The sequence below is a fragment of the Equus asinus genome, chromosome 10 (assembly GCF_041296235.1).
Source record: "Equus asinus isolate D_3611 breed Donkey chromosome 10, EquAss-T2T_v2, whole genome shotgun sequence".
Classification (NCBI taxonomy): Eukaryota; Metazoa; Chordata; class Mammalia; order Perissodactyla; family Equidae; genus Equus; species Equus asinus.
This window is the reverse complement of record NC_091799.1, coordinates 66407615-66424962: the sequence shown is the minus strand read 5'-3', so window position 1 is coordinate 66424962 and position 17348 is coordinate 66407615. Positions and strand designations below refer to the sequence as shown.

Below are 17348 nucleotides of genomic sequence, written 5' to 3'. Positions count from 1 at the left end.
CTTATCCACTAGGCTGCAGGTCCGGCCCCGCTTTTTGTCTGTTTTTATGGCAGTACCACACTGTTTTTATTACTGCATTTCTGTAGGGAATTTAGAAATCAGGAAATATGAAACCTCCAACTTCGTTCTTCTTTTTAAAGATTGTTTTGGCTGTCTGGAATCCTTGAGATTCCATATGAATTTTAGGATGGGTTTTTCTATTTCTGCAAAAAATACCTTTGGGATTTTGATGATAGAGATTGCATTGAATCTATAGATTGCTTTGGGTAGTATTTGCATCTTAACAGTATTGAGTCGCCTAATCCATGATTATGGGATGTCTTTGCACTTAATGGTGTTTTGTTTCACCATCGTTTTTTAGTTTTCAGTTTAGAAGTCTTTTGCCTCCTGGGTTAAGTTTATTCCTTACACTTATTCCTTAGTATTTCATTCTTTTTAATGCTGTTATAAATAGAAGTGTTTAAATTATTCAGAAGTTTCTAGCAAGCCATGTTATTTTTCACAAATGGTTCTGAAGCTGATGACAGATAATAGTTTTGAAGGATTTTTATCATGTTTATTGTATAATTTACATGCAAAAAATTCACTTAAAGCACACAGTTGGATGAAGTTTGAAAAATATGTACAGTTGTATAATCATCATCCCCACAAGCTTCTCATTATCTCCCTTTGCATTCAATCCTTTCACTCCCAGCTCCAGCCCGTGACAGACACTGATTTGTTCTCTGTCCCTATAGTTTTGCCTTTCTAGAATGTTTTCATAATTAAATCACACACTGTATAGTCGTAGATCTGACTGCTTTCATGCTTTTGAAACTCACCCTTGTTTGGTGAGTAGTAGTCCAGTGTATGGGTTTACCAGTTTGTGTATCTATTTGAAGGATTTGATTTGAATCAGAAGAAAGGCATCAAGAGAAATCCATCAGGTACCATTACCATAAGGTAGTAGTTCTAAGGAAAGCATAATATTGTCTAAGATAATTGGGTTTAAAACCTTGTGGTGACTGGGGCAGGTAGATAAAACCCTACTGATAATAAAAAAACTGATATAAGAATTTTGTGCATATTATGGGTTGGAGAGCAATGGCATGTAAATACAATGTCCATATTTTTCTGAACTAATGATAAAGACATGGGTATATGTTAATGATGACATGTCATTTGACATTTAGATGCTTGAAAAATCATTAGAGCCCGATGATGTTTATAAAAGGATTTATATGACAGAGGAGAATCTGAGTCCAAACTCCTCTCTTCAATTCAGCAGACATTTATTGAGTGTTCATTATGCCCAGGATATTACAGAGTTTGCAGAGATGAACTCCTTCATGGGGCTAACAGTTCAATGAAGGTAGTTAGATTCCCATATAAAGCAGAATGTGATAGCAGTTTTTAAAATGTTTAAGGTGAGACAGGAGAGAGAAAGTGTCATGGCAAATTTATCAGATGTTTTTTGGGTGTCTCCTACATGCCAGCCCCTGTTCTGTAAAGCTGGGAAAAACACAAAAATGTTTCCCACATAGAACTTAGATTCTTGTGATTAATCTAGAGATTAATTCCAGTTGCAGTGATCTGGAAAAGCATAATTGAGGAATTAAATTTAAATTGGCCTTTGACAGGTAAGATGAGGAAATGACATTCCTGGTGAAAGGAGAGAACAGAAGCAAAACGTAAGGGTATAGGATATGCTGGGGTTTACAGTGGCTGGAGCATGGGGTACATAGTTTTTAATGAAAGATTATGATAACAGTAGTAGGTAGACTCGGTCCTTTGCCCTGGAGAATGCTAGTTTATGCATGTTATCCAGCTGTAGTTATTAATAACAAGTGCTTGCTTTCATTCTCAAAAGTGTGGTAGTTTGAATAAATTACATGGCCTCCCTCATTTGAACTAACATTATGTGAGCCCTTAATACCCTTTAGGTATTGTGCTAAGTGCATTTTTGTAGCATTTGTATGAAGTAGGTAATAGTATTACTCCTGCTGTATAGATGATGAACCTAAGGCTCTTAGAGGTTACGTAATTTTTTGTAGGTCATACAGTTTATCAGTAGTGGAGCTGGAAGTTAAGCCCAAGTCTGGCTGACTTCATAGCCTGTGCCTTTAACTATGATAGAAAGTTGGAAAAATATATTGTGGTGATATTATGAAGATCTTTGTATGTCATATCAGGAGTATAAGTTATGCTCTGTGATAGGAAACCTTTGGAGGTTTTTTTTTAAGGGGTGTGAAACGATCATTATTTGTCCATGAGGAAGTACTGGTATGGTGTAAAGTGTACTTTGGAAGACGAGAGAAAGGGTGACTAGTTTGGAATGTATTTTAATAATTAGGGGCTGGATAAATGAGGGCCCAAAGTAGAGAAATGACAGTGAAAAATGAGTCTTGAGAAGAGTAACAGTTCTGAAATAGAATCAGCGGGATTTTGAAAGTTCAACCTGTGGGACTGATAATTATATTATTGTTATAAAGAGGAATACAGACGGAGGAGCTGGTTTTTAGGAGGATTTTTTTTTTAAACATAGTAAGTTAGATGTTCTTGGAGATGGTGCAAGCATTTAGAGAAATCAGAGATAAAGATTTAGATTTGGTTTTTATCAAAATTCTCCACAGCAGATTTCAAGCTATGGAAAGATTAGGTGGCATTGGATGATAAGTCATGTGAAGCAAGGATAGAACTTTGGGGGATAGGAAAAGTGTACCTTTAAAAAGAGGGGCAGGAAGGGGCTGGCCCCGTGACCGAGTGGTTAAGTTTGTGGACTCTGCTTCAGTGGCCTGGGGTTTCACTGCTTCGGATCCTGGGTGCGGACATGGCACTGCTTATCAGGCCATGTTGAGGCGGTGTCCCACATGCCACAATTAGAAAGACCAACAACTAAAAAAATATATACGACTGTATTCTGGGGGGATTTCAGGAGAAAGAGCAGGAAAAAAATAAAAAATAAAGATTAGCAACAGTTGTTAACTCAGGTGCCAATCTTTAAAAAAACAAAAAAAGAGGGTTGGGGGTATTTGTAAGCATCACAGTGGCTGAGAACACCAGAGGCGGATACATGGTTTTTCTCAGTAAAGAGATAAGAGCTCATTTGTTCAAAGTGAAGGGAGGTAGCTTAAATTTTAGAATTTAGGTAGAAAAGAAAATCTGCTGTGGAAAATAGGGAATTTAAATAGGGATGGAAAAAGGAAAATTGAAACCTAAGACCCTAGACTTGTTATTTCTGGTTTGTCAAGGTCTATAACAAACAAAAGTAGCTATGATGTAAGTAGCTCTTTGGATTTGGATTTTATCTTAATCCTAATCCTCATAATTAAAAAAAGCCTCTAGAATATGAAACCAATAGTTCCAAATATTAAATTATTATATAGCTGATTTGGTCTTATATAAGATTATATTTAGAGATTTTTATGAAAATTACCAGAGTCTCAAACATTTTTCATAAAAGAAGTTCAAAAGGCCAGAGTTAATAGAGTTTATGTATGTTATCATTATTAATTTAACTTAATTTTGTATCTTAAAATTGTTCCTAATTTGGTCCATCCAACCCCCCCCGCCATGTGATCTTTGGACCCAATTCTTGTTTGTTACCATACTAACCCTTTAGTTCTGATTTCTTGTTTTCGAAACTAGAAGACTGTTCATTTTCCATTATCTTAATCTCGGTGGTTAAGCAAAGAGCTCTATTTGATTTTGTTACTTAGTGTACCTTACTTGAATACTACTTACTTACTGGAATAGTTTATATTCTACTTATTCTTACTACTCACAAAATATGAGTATAGCAGATTCTGGGGTGTGTTAATAGCCCAGTTAGAGCAGAGTAATAAAAATAACAGCTATAGCTTAATGATTGCTGATTATATTCTGGGCAGCATCAGGGTATTTTTACAATTTTCACTTAAAGAAGTGAAAATTTGTAAAGATACCTTAATAAGTGACGATGGAGTTAGGATTTACATCTACCCTGTCTGGATCCAATATCTGTGCTCTTTCCACTATTCTAATACTACATACTATATATTTTTTTTTCATAGTGGTTTGGTGGTTGGTAAATGTGGTTCTCCCAAACTTTGTTAGATAAGTTGGGTCAGTTAGTTATATCTACCTAATTTTTCAGAAAGGATACGATAATCTAGAATTTTCAGGGTAGGATACAGTTTTATTAACTTTATTGTATTTGTGGCTACATTTAATTATTATAGCCTTTTAATTTGTAAGTAACTTTTGGAGAATAGTTTGTTTATTTAATTTATTTATTTTTGACATTTTAGTTACAGAAGAATGGTCTGAGGAAAAATGGTATTTTGAAAAATGGCCTGATCTGTGACTTCAAGTTTGGACCCTGGAAAAACAGCACTTTCAAACCCACTATTGAGAATGATGACACAGAGACAAGTAGCAGTGACACATCGGATGACGACGATGTGTGAAGGATTTCCTAACAGCTTTAGAAATTTTAGTGTGATACATCTCTCATACAGTTTGGGGTGAATTGTAAAAATGAAGAACTATAATTTATGTAGTAAAATACCCCATTAGAAGATGATTTTTTTGGGGGACTTCAATATGAAGAAAACCAAGAATGTTGTGTTGGGCTGTGTTGAACATTATTTCTTTGTAAATGAATGTTGTAGAAATGAGGACTTTGGTTGATCCAACATTGACTTTCTTCATCACTGCAGCATTTCTCTGACTAGCAATGTGACGATGTAACAAATGAGATTTTCTCATTTAATAATAAAAAATTGTGTAATGTTTTGCAAAGCTTCTGTCTTAAAATGTCCAGGTCTTAAGAAAAAAGGCAGCTTACACTGTTTGCTTGCAGAGTCATATCTTTTTCGTACAATGGAAATCCTCAAGTCCACTTTGTGCGCCCCCCCCAGCCCTGCTCTTGCCCCCACTCCCCCTCCCCCCCAAAAGGACAATGTAGCATGTTGGCTAAAACTGGAGCAAAGTGCACTAAAACATTAATTTCCTGAACGCAACTGTATACTAGTCACCTTTTAAAACATAAATTGCTCTTTAGCCATTTGTAGTTCAGTAAATGTTACAGGAAAGACTTGCCACACTTTCTTCCAAATTTTAAGAGATGATTTTCAAGAGCTTTATTTGGGTATGTTGTCAGACCAGGATTTTCAGAGTTGATGGAAAAAGAGTCTTGTGGGAAAACTTATTTTGATAAATTATTACACATGCAGAAAAACTGATCACACTGACTGGATCTGTCCACAACATGGAAAATAAACTGGATTTTCAGAATATTGTCGTTCTCTGTAGTGTTCAAGGTATTGGTCTCTAAACACAATGTGCTTTATTCACTGATTAAAACCAAGTTATACTTTATTAAAGATGCTGATTACTTTCTGAGTTTAGAAAAAGAAAGCTATGGAAAATAACCTTTTTATTATCAACTGCTTAACAAGTTTATTAAATGAATGAATGTTAAAACAACCACTTTATTTTTTATTTGCACATTAATTTTAGAATTATTTCTGTTTTACTGCTGATTGGAAGAGTAATTTGGCTCTATACCTTTGTATTTTGATTTTTCTGGTTTTGTTGACCTGCGTTTGCTTTTACTTCCACCATCCCACTCCCATGTTTAAATACATTGTAATTGTAAATAGTATGATCTCCAGAGCAAAAATGTTTTACATTTTATGTCAGATTGAGCTAATCCTCAGAGTTTCCTTTTTTTAAAAATTGTTTTTTAAGAAGGCTGCAGTATTTTTGTTGTTTCCACCTCAATATCTTGCCAGATTCCCAGCTTTCACCAGAAGCTAGATTTTTTTTCATGTTGAGACTGGTGGCATTGGAGAAATTAAAACAAAAATAACACAGTTTCATCCCCACAAAATTTATGGGGATGAGTTAGAGTGGTAACAAATTATTAAGTGTATCTTAATTTTTTTAAGTAGACTTTTATTGTATGTCACAAGTCAGTCCAATCACTTAATGTTAAATGTAGCATTAGCCAGAAAGAACCTAAAGTATGTTTTGACAAAGTTCTGTCTGTATCACATATTGAATGTTTTTGGACTCTTAGATTGCACTATTTGGTTAATAGATTAATGAAATCTATCAGATACAAATTGTATTTGCTAATCCAAGCTAGAAGGGACCTGAGAAATGTAGTTTACATTTAAAGTCTACCTTATTGTGTGTTCTAAATAGCTTTCAGAAAAAATTCTGTAATTTTTTATTTTTCTGGCACCGTAATTCTTTGGCCTGAATTCCCATTTATCAGCAGTTAAGTAATGTTTATTGTGCATCCATGCATTGTGGTATGGAATGTGTTTAGTAGTTTACCTTTTATAAACTTGGTGAGGTACAGTGTTATCGTTACTCTATGTATTAAATGATAGTATTAACAAGTTTGGTTATTGAGGGGGTGGAGCCATGCAAATATTTGATAGAACTGTTAAAGCTTAGCATAATTTTAACTTGCTGTCTAAATAATGGGTAGCTGGTAAAGAGTTTGGTTTATATTGTTTGAAAGGGAGCCCACAACTACAGAAACTAGTTAAATTGTACATCCAGTGTGCAGTTGCTGAACTGAGAAATAGTCCATGGAAGTCTGGAAAAAAAAGTACTTTTGGCTGCTTCAAAGTCAGTTTCTCTGCAGCAGATTCTTTTTACAAACCACTTCATTAAAGTATAATTGACAAACTACATATTTAAAGTATATAATTTGATAAGCTTTGACTTGTGAAACCATCATTGCAGTCAAGGTAGTGAACATAGCTGTCATCTCCAAAAGCCTTTTGGTGTTGCCTCCTGTGTACTCCTTCCCCCTTACTACTACGCCCCTCCCCCCAGCATTTTTTTTCTTTTTGGTATAAAATGCAATTAATGAGCAAAATTCTTATGGTAATGGGTTTAAAATAGCACTTCAAACCTTGTATCATTTGTTTTTTATTAAGATAAGGATTAGGATAATTTTTATTTCCATAAATATATTTCCATTAAAGTTGAAATAGATACAGAAGTGTTAACCTAAAAAAGTCATTGATTTGATAACAGATTTATATTAACAATTAAAATTCAGTATGTTAAAGGGCCTGGTATCAAAACAAATATGTTTAGTTGCTTTCGCTAGTGATTATGTGTACTGTTGTTAGAATGTGGTTATATAAACATTTTAAACTTATTTAGGAATATGTCATAAATGACTTGTTTTTCACCAAAAAACCCCCCATAATTTAACCTGACATGAGAGTCTATTTGGATGCTCCATAATCTCTTACAAACTTTTTATAAAAGATGTTTTATTAAAAAGTGCTTTTATTAGAATCTAGATACTTGGATTAGAAAGGCACGCACTTGTGAAATTTTTCTGTAAAGCGAGACTTTTATTTTGGCTTACACGATAAATTTAAGAATATACTAGTAGAACTTTTAAAAGGATGCCACTAATTGAGAGCTGGATATTTTGACTTTTTTTTGGACGGTTTTGTTTCTGGAGGTGGTTATGGTTATTTGGCTGTTGGGGAGGGGTGAGCAGGACATTTCAAGCAATGGCAAAATCCCTAAAAGCCTCGAAGTGCTGCAGAGAAGCTTCAGGGATTGTGTTTTGCTACTTAATGTTACTATTTCCTTGCCTTAGGGTGAATGCTAGAACTTAACAAAAGTGATGGAGCTCCAAAGAGAGCTGTGGTGGTTTTAATAGACAATTATAGGCACTTTGGGACACATGGACCTGAGAAGTTTATAGTTAAGGGGTTGGGAATGCGTAATTCAGTAATTACCTACTTTAAAAGGTTTTGTAATTGTGAATTTTTCTTGTTTGCTTATGAGACATAACTTGTGGAATTAGTGACCTGCTGGCATTTAATTTTTCCTCTAAATTCACTGCACCTACCCTTATGTAGTATTTGTTTTGTAGAAACCTAATCTGGCACAATGATTGAAGCTTATAATGTGTCAAATCGTTAGGTCTGTTGGAAGGTCACTGCTGTGGCGTGGTCAATGCAGCAGTGTCCCAACTCTTGGTATATGTAAGAGCTGTAGTGGTTCCCAAACTTGTCTCCACATTGGCGTCACTGGAGAGCTTCAAAATGGTGATTCTAATATATTGACATGCAGTATGGTGGAAATAGTCACACCTGTATTTGAAACCTGGCTTTTCCCCTTCTGAGCTGTGACCTTAATCCAGATACTTAACCTCCCCAGACATTAATATCTATTCCATAGAGTTAATTGTGAGGATAAAAAGAATCATGAAGAGCATCTGGTGTAAATCCTGGGCAAGTAGTAGGTGTTCCATAAATTAGCTGTTATTTCACCACTGTTAACACCATGTTATTCAACAGGAACTCCAGTAGAGTGTAGTACGTATTCTTTAAATTACATATTAAAGAGGTAGATATTATTCTAAATGGTTATATATGGTGTGAAACATCTGGTTGAGTTCTTGCAGAGAATTAAAACTGCTGTTTCATCTCTGTTTCATTTATTTGGCCTTATGCTCATTTATGAACTGAGCTTGATCTGATTTATATAATCTTTAAAGTGAGGTTTACTAGTTTCCTGAAATGTAATCATTGAACTTTAATGGTAAATCATATTTTTGTGAACTAATTGCAAATATGGACTTTAGTGCTTTCCAATCTTTAAAAATGGAATTGCCTCAACAGCTGTTAGCTCAGGGTGAATCTTTCCCAGCAAAAAAAAAAAAAAAAGAAAAAATACGGTTGCCTCCAATGGTCACATCATTTCATGATATTTGTGGAGATAATTCTAAGCTGGAGTTTGACTTGCTACCTCCACTCCATTTCTCTGAAAATTTTTTCCTTTTTCTGGGATGCTAAATATGAACAGAGATAATGGGCTGGAGAATTGTGTTGAGAGGGAGAGAACTTTTCTTTTAGCTAATTACCCTTTTTAAATGGGCACTCTGTTATAGAGCAAGCTCACTAGGTCTAGGTGACATTGCTGGCTTAAGAAAATGAGATAATAGCTGCCAGCTTTTGTGTAAGAGGTTTATGATTCTGTAATAGCATTTTTTTCTTAGATGTTAGAGTGTGCCTTTAGGATAGAGTATACTTTGTTGTCATAGCTTTAATGCCATTTTAATGTGGTTTTCTTTGATGACTGGAGAAAAGAGCAAAATAGCAATTGGTTTACCCAATGATGTTTCCCTTCAATTAGTCTGAATACTGTAATGACCAGGTGCAATTGCTTTATAAGTTGATTTGATGAAGTGAGAAGTATTTTATTTGGAGTGAGTACTTTCCCCTCAAATTTGGAATTACTGTCTTGACAATGTTTAGCGTTTTAAAAATTATCTTGGTGAAATGAGTTGTAGAGTGAGTCATTTGGCAGAGCAGATAAAACCTGGGTCCTGAGAAGTAAGGAGTAAAGGGACTATCTCTATGCCCAAATAGAGGCATAGTCTTCATGCCACCTATTAAGATACCTGCTACTTCCTTCGGGGGGATTTTTTTCTAAATTGGATGTTAGCGAACTTTCTATAAAGGGGAGATAGTAAATATTTTAGGCCGTATAGTCTCTGTTACAACTACTCAGTTCTGCTTTTATAGCATGAAACCAGCCATAGTCAATATAAATGAACGATGTGTCTGTGTTCCAGTAAAACTGACCAGCTGGGCCCAGTAGTTTGCTGATCCTTTTTCTAAATCTTAAGGACCAAGCCTTTGGAAACTACTTAAGTAAAGTGAAAATTGGGTTGTGGTATTTGATCTCTTTACGTCATTACCTGCATGATTATTCAGTCTTGCAAAATGCTTAACTTTTAAGAAAATATTTTGCCCGTTTTTGTAAATGTGATTGTAGTATTGTATCCACACAGGATAAAATGTTTTACATCCTGAATCACATTAAAAGAAAGGCAAATTTATCAGTGCAGTACAAATAGAGACTGTGTTACTGAGAAAATAGGAAAACCTTAGTAAAACATAGGGACAGTTTTAAAAGGACAGACTGTTCCCTTTTCTCCTCTAAAAGTGGAATAATTTCTTTCCTGACTTTTGTTACTCTGTCAGCATTCCCTTCTTTGTGTTTATAAAGGTAAAAACTTTGTCCTTTTCATTCTCAATTGGTTTGCCAACAATAATATGGACCATTTATTTTAAAGGAAGAGTCTTTGCCTGCCTTTGATGGGAATTAGAGCTTTTCTGTGAAGTGATGGGGAAGTTCTTGGTGAAGAGTATGTCATCTTTGATGTGAACATACATTGGAACCAGAAGCATCTCTTTACTGGCAATAAAATAGAATGGGATAAGAGCTTGGAAACAAGTGAGGGTCCAAGGTTTGGTATTGGAAGTTACTATTAGAAGGTATCAGGTTCCCATCAGAATTTTGGTGCCAGTATTTGAAGTCTAGTAGATGTTAGTGAGACAAGGAAGGCCTAGATAATAGCTCAGCAGAAAGGAACAGGTGATGAAGTTAAATCTCAATGCATGCTTCAGGCAAACAGCTAGGCACAGACGGGCAGTACTGAACTCTACCTGGGGTGGGAGTGAGTGAAAGATCCCACATCTGTGATGGGGGAAAGAAGTAAAATCGGTGGGTTGAATCTGAACCCACGAACTAGAGGTAGGAAACACCTTCCTCAGCTAGTGAAGCTGCAAAGTGATGCAGTTAAGCCACGCCTGAGGTACCACGGGGGTGCTAAGTCCATGGAAAAGAATAAGGAACAAGTTGCTGTAGCAAGGACTGAGACCTCTACAGTACCTTGCTAGAGGCAGGGCTAAACGGAGTCCAACTGACTCTAAAGTTCAAATGGCCTGCTCTCTCGTCCAACCTAGGTAAGAAGGGATCTGATCCAGGATGAAGGGTAAGTGTGGATGTATAAAGCCTCCACTAGTTTACACTTAAATATGATCAATGAATTTAGTAGTAAATGTTTCTTGTATCTGCAACTTCCCAACTTAAAACAAATAGTGAAGTCATAAAAGGGCCTGCTAGGCCAGGCCATGTGCTGAAAGTATGAAGAAGAAAGATAACCCTTGGGGCCGGCCTGGAGTTAAGTTTGCACGTTCTGCTCCGGCGGCCCGGGGTTTGCCAGTTCGGATCCTGGGTGTGGACATGGCACTGCTTGGCAAGCCATGCTGTGGTAGGCGTCCCACATATAAAGTAGAGGAAGATGGGCATGGATGTTAGCTCAGGGCCAGTCTTCCTCAGCAAAAAGAGAAAGATTGGCAGCAGATGTTAGCTCAGGGCTAATCTTCCTCAAAAAAAAATGTAACCCTTGTACTGAAATTGATCAGAGCCTTGTAGGATAAACACATTGCAAATGAGTTTTCAAGTATGTGCAGTGGGGTTAGCATAGGGTGGGGTAAGAGGGTTCAGGGAAGACTTTCCAGAGGATATCATGGCTCAGTTTTAATGAACCAATAACAATTTACTAAGGCACACAGAGCAGAAGGGAATTTTAGGCAAAGGAACTGGCCTGTGCAACGGTATGCTACAGCCTCTGGGTTCAGGAAACCTTGTGAGGTTCAGTATAAATATAGGAGGAGGAGATGAGGCTGGTGAGGCAGCAGGAGCCAGATCATGAAGGACGCTGTTTACCATGTTGACCAAGCTTCAATTCTGTCCTGCGATCAGTGGGGAGCCATCAAAGATACTAAAACTGGAGAGCCAGACTCCATGTTCCTTCTGCTTAGCTTTGAAAATCTTTTATTTATTTATAAAAAGATTTGTTTTAAAGGTCCATATGTATGATTGCTTAAAACTGCAGGGACAGGTAGGAGGGAAAACTTGTGAGTGCCTCATTCAGGTGTGACTTCAGGTGACGAGTCATCTAGGTAGAGGAGTGTATACATGTTAGCAATGAAAGAGGCAAAGTATTCCTGGTGTGTTGGGGGTCAGGATGAACAAGGATCTGGCCTGCGTTAGAGAAATTCCCCAAGACGGAACACCAATAACACCTTATTACATAATGACTTCACAAAAATGAGGTTCTAATAGGTAATTTTTCCCTCTTAGTAAGCCTTTTCCCTCTGCCCTGTCTAAAGTAACTCACACTAAAAATCAAATAATTGAATAATTATTGGGCAATTACTATAAACAAAACGTAATCTTAGCGAATGAGGAGACCAAAAGATATGATGATGTGTCCCTGCCTCAGGAAACATGATCCTACAGTCATGCACTGTTTAATAGTGGGGATATGTTCAGAGAAATGCTTTGTGTTAGGCGATTTTGTCTTTGTGCGAACATGATACAGTGTACTCACACAAACCTAGATGGTATAGCCTACTACACACCTAGGCTATGTGGTACTAATCTTACCATCGTATGAGCAGTCAGTCCATCACTGACCGAAACATCATGAGGTGCATGACTGTACTTACCTATATATCTGTATCAGTATCTATACATAGCTAAGTCCGGGGAAGGAAAGTCTTGAATTCTTTGTACAGTTAGCTAGGCACATTCTCAGTACCTAAAAATTTGTTTCTTTGAAAAAAAAATCTTTGGGTACTTTTTGCATTTCTAAAAATATATTCAATATACATTTAAAGCATGTTCAAACTCTTCGTGTGTTTTCTGCACTTTTCTGTGGTTTGTTTCACTATTGAATGGATGAAAGAATTCCACAACTTCCTAAGCAGTGTCCTATCAGGCCAAGAAGTGCTATTATTAAAGATATTTAAAATAAATATGTCTTGACTTAGGAAGATATAACCAAAAGAATTCCAAAAATGATCTAAGCGATGGCAGCATCACCAAAATCATTCACACATTTAGCATCTTCTATGTTCCCAGTACTATCCTGGGTGTCATTACATGCAGAGCCTACCAATGTGACTACTCTGAAGGGAACAGTAGTCATTTGGATGGTCTAATTCCAGTGTGTCTGTTAAAAACCACTTTAGTGAGAAGTAATACTTGTGGTTTGCCTTAAGTTCTGGCTATTGATGTGTTAGGAGCGCTGCTAAAATTGCAGTTAACTTTGACAAATTTTAAAGTTTTTTTTTTTGACTTGGAGATAATGATGAAGAGAGGTTAGATTCTCCTAGCCTATCTCTCAGTGCAGGCTGAGTGGCTCTTCACAGGTAGTTGTCTTACTGAACCTGATTGACACAGGCATTCTGGAGTCTCAGAAGGGCCATCAAGCAATTGCTTCGACTCCAGGATTCCAGGCCGACTGTCTGGCCAGGCCACTCTGAGCAAAAGATAGATGTGCCTGCAAGGGTCCCCAAAAGATAAGACAAGTAGAGAGCAGGTAGGAAAGATGTATTCAAGTATCTGACAGACTATTAGGAAAAGAGGGATTAATTAGGTAGTTTTCGTATGACGTTGGGTAAGTTACCTCAATTTCCTTAGGTGTAAAGTGGGATACTATTTGGCACTATCTCATAAGATTGTTGAGAAGACTAAAAAAATACATGTAAAGCCCTTATGAGAGCTTGGCACATAGTCAACGCTCAGCAACAAAAGCTTTTTTTTTTTTTCTGTGTAACTCAATGGAGAGAGGTCTAGCAAGGTGTCTTTCTAAATAAATGTGTGTTGCCTGAATAAACATTTTTATATTTACTAAGAAGTTTTAAACATTCTTCACTGATTCTTGCACCAATTGCTGAAGTGTAGTTGAATAAAATTAGTAACTTTTACTGTTTTACACATAACATTCTTAAGTGAAGCTGGTATTTTTTTCCTTTACTCTTAGTAATTGGGAGTGAAAAAAATATAATGATTACTAATACCACTTGGTGCCACCACCTGGATTCATGCTTAACTACCAGCAGTTTTACCTATTTCTTTTGCACCATCACTACAAAGGTTCAACCCAATTGTTCCAGTGTAAACTATGTGATTCAAGAAAGTTATTCAACGTTTTGAGTATTTCAGCACCACTCGTGTTTGTTGGCAAGCATTCACATAAAAGAAGATATTCTTTGATCTTGGTGCCGCTACCAGATGAATATAAGCAAAGCATGAAGTGCAGCCACATCTGTAGATTCATCCGTTTGTAATGCAAATACAATTTTGAGGATGAACTATTAACTCCGTCTTCATGTTTACAGCTAAATTTTTAATTTGTTGAATTACTGTATCATTGGAAAATGGCAATCCTGTGATTTTTTAACCACATTTTCAGGCATTTAGCAGTGTCAGTTGTATCAGGGCTTCAAATTAGCCTCTCAGCTAATGTGTGGGTTTCTCCAGTGCAATACAGAAACCTGGAACATGCTTCAGTGGCTTTTTCATTTCCAGTTTGGAAAAGCTGAAACACTTTTTGGCTTTTAAAGAGCTCATCTCATCTAGTTTAGAATATTTATGTTAGTTTCCTAGGGCTGCCGTAACAAAGTATCACGAACTAGGTGGCTTTAAACAACAGAAGTTCGTTGTCTCACAGTTCTGGAGGCTGGAATTCTGAAGTCAAGGTGTTGGCAGGACCATGCCCGCTCTAAAGGCTCTAGGTGAGGATCCTTCCTTGCCTCTTCTTAGCTTCGGGTGGTTGCTGGCATTCCTTGGATTGTGGGAAGGTAACTCTAATCTCTGCCTCCATCTTCACACGGCTGTTTTCCCTCTGTGTATCTGTCTCTGTTTTCTCTTCTTATAAGGACACCAATTATTGGATCAGATCCCACCTTCATCTAGTATGACCTGATGTTAGCTAATTACCTCTGCAAAGATCCTATTTCTATAAAGTGACATTCTGAAATTCTGGGTGGACATGAATTTTGGGGGCACACTATTCAACCCAGTACAGTATTCAATTCCTCTTTCTTTAAAAACTCTGGTCTCAAAATGATGCTGCACCTTAAATAGCACTCTAAAACTATTTGAAAATATTCTGCTGCATAGGCACCTTAAGGTAACATATTAACATCTATAAAGCCAAGGGAAGATAGTTTTCATCACACTTTTGTTTATAGTTTTGTCCAGTTTCTTTAGAGTAGATTCCTCTCTTCTGTGAGTTAGAAAATACTTGGGTTGGTTTCATCTCTTTTAACATCTTTAGATGTAGATGGCACAGCTGTGGATCAAGAAAACGCCTTTTGATCTCCCTATTTTAAGGCAAAAACTATGCTTAAACATAAGAAAAATATATGGTTAATTTTGGTATAAAAAAGTTATGAAATAATAGTTAAATCTAGAAAAGTTTTCAAGAATTTAAAAATATTATGAAAGAAGATATTGAAGTATACTTCGTAGAATTTCCACAAAGGTACAAGAAAAACTTGTGAGCTTTAAAATCATGATTTACTGGCTAATGAGATTGCCAAGATGACAGCAGGTATAACTGAAGATAGCTAGTAAAAGCCCAGGAGGAGTACAGAGAACAAACTGAGTTAATCTCTGAAAATGCACAAATTTTTACCCTGAGCCAACTACCAGAGAAATTTCTAAAAAAAAACAATACACAAACACATTCCCTTAGTCAGCAGAGCAATAACATAATGACACATCGTATTGCCTCTCTAGACTCCACTGGACATGCTTGAGAAAATGAAAGTGACAAAAGTAGAAACATGTTAGTATTACCGTAAAAATAGTTTTGACCTCAACCAACCCCGAAAGAGTCTCAGAGACTCTCATGAATCTGGGCCTTACTTAGAGAACCACTGTCAAAGATAGATTACGTGGCCGCGTGGTTAAGTTCGCGCCCTTAGCTTCAGCGGCCCAGTGTTTCGCTGGTTTGAATCCTGGGCAAGGACGTGGTACCACTCGTCAGGCTGTGCTGAGGTGGCATCCCACATGCCACAACTAGAAGGACCCACAACTAAAAATACACAACTATGGGCCAGGGGACTTTGGGGAGAAAAAGGAAAAATAAAATCTTTTAAAAAAAAAAAGATAGTTTAGATATGCTTATACCTAATGCCAGGAATTAATTCAAAACATTACTTTCTCCTCTGCAACACTAAGGCCACTCCTCCCACACCTTGAGCTCACTCACCAAGGCCAGTGATCATATTTTGTTCATCTTTGCATCCTTATGACAGTTCCTTGTCTATGAAACATATTAACAAGGCTCAATAAATGTTTGAGAATATCTGAAGAATTTTTTACTTCAGAAAATATAGTGAAAATATTTTTAGATCTTTGCTGCCCTCAGGTGGCATAATATTGCAAAACAACTTAGAAAAAATTTATTATTTTTTAATCTTGAGTTCAATTTGGGTTTAGGTTGCTACTTCTATATATTAATAAGGCTTTTCTACCACTCCAAGTTATCTTGCAAATGTCAAATTATTTTGATATATTCCACTCCCACTTCCCATTTCATGTTAAAACAAGTTGAAATAACATTCATTATCAGATAATTTCTCACTAGATTCATTGAGCTGACCAATTTACCACACTTCACTGTTTCCTACTTTCCTGTTGCCAGGAAAAGTTGCGTAGTTCACGTTGTTGCAGCTAGTTTTCTGATGAGGTGACTTGTGTACTTGGTAGGGTTCTTAAGCTACATCTGGCCTTTGACTCAAGTGTTCACTACTTCATCTTCTTATGGATCTGCATTTCTTTTGAGTACAGACATTTATTTCATATTAGGAATGTCCATCATAGTTTTGCATTTTCCTTTATTTTAATCTTGTTTAACTTTTTTCTTATTATGCCTCTTCCAGAATAGATGAGTTTTTACCTTGTGAATTTGTAGGTTCACATACTTCTAACCAAAAGAGCGAGGGTGACATGTTTACAGGGAACTCTTAGATAAATGGAAAATATGGGCGCTCTTCCCAGTCATGTTTAAGGAATTTGGCAAATCTGATGACATGCCTTAGGTGTACTGAGTTCCTTTTACCACCCAGATTGTTACAAAGACTTTCAGCTCGCTCAGTCATCCTGCTGGCCAGTGAGTGGAAAGGACCAGGAGTGAGGTCCTTGTTTCAGGGACGCCCAGCTCAGTTTCAGTGCAGGGCGAAGGGCTGGAAAGGTCTTTTTCAGTGTGGAGTTTCACCAAAGTGATTAAAAGGAAAGGTTGGAAGAACTGAAATTCTTTATCTGGGGAAAAGTCTAGGGTAGAGGCATCCACAAAGTACCTTTACAACATGGCTGCTCTTCCATTATTTAAACATTTTGTATCGTTCATTTGTTCAACAAATATTTATGGAGAATCTTCCACATATCAGCCGTTGTGCTCTGCTCTGGGCACAGATACCGAAAAGGGAGTTGCATCCTTCGTGAAGCTCTTCACCTAGTGAGGAGACAGCAATGTCGACCAGGACAAGGCAGCATCATGAGTGCTATGACTCGCAAAAACGCATGTCAGGACATTCTCTGCAAAGAGGTAAAATGCTGGTCCTTGTTTTCAGGAATAATTAGCTGTTAGCTGTTGATAGAAGAAAGGGTGTTTCAATAGACGGACTAGTGTGGAAGGTATTGGAGGAGCGTGTGTGGAGGGATCATTAAAGCCTAGAGTGGCA

At 36.8% G+C, this 17348-nt stretch overlaps 1 protein-coding gene across 4 annotated transcripts in view; it reads left to right on the top strand.

Moving 5' to 3' along the window:
• The window catches only part of GPBP1 (GC-rich promoter binding protein 1), a 95207-nt gene extending 89951 nt beyond the window's left edge, over positions 1–5256 (top strand). For all 4 annotated transcript variants that reach the window (XM_014860377.3, XM_014860375.3, XM_070519641.1 and 1 more), the window contains one exon: positions 4269–5256. In XM_014860377.3, coding sequence (XP_014715863.1) covers positions 4269–4427 — 159 coding nt within the window. In that variant the 3' untranslated portion in view covers positions 4428–5256. The remainder of the gene's footprint in view (positions 1–4268) is intronic.
• Positions 5257–17348: the final 12092 nt, after the last annotated feature.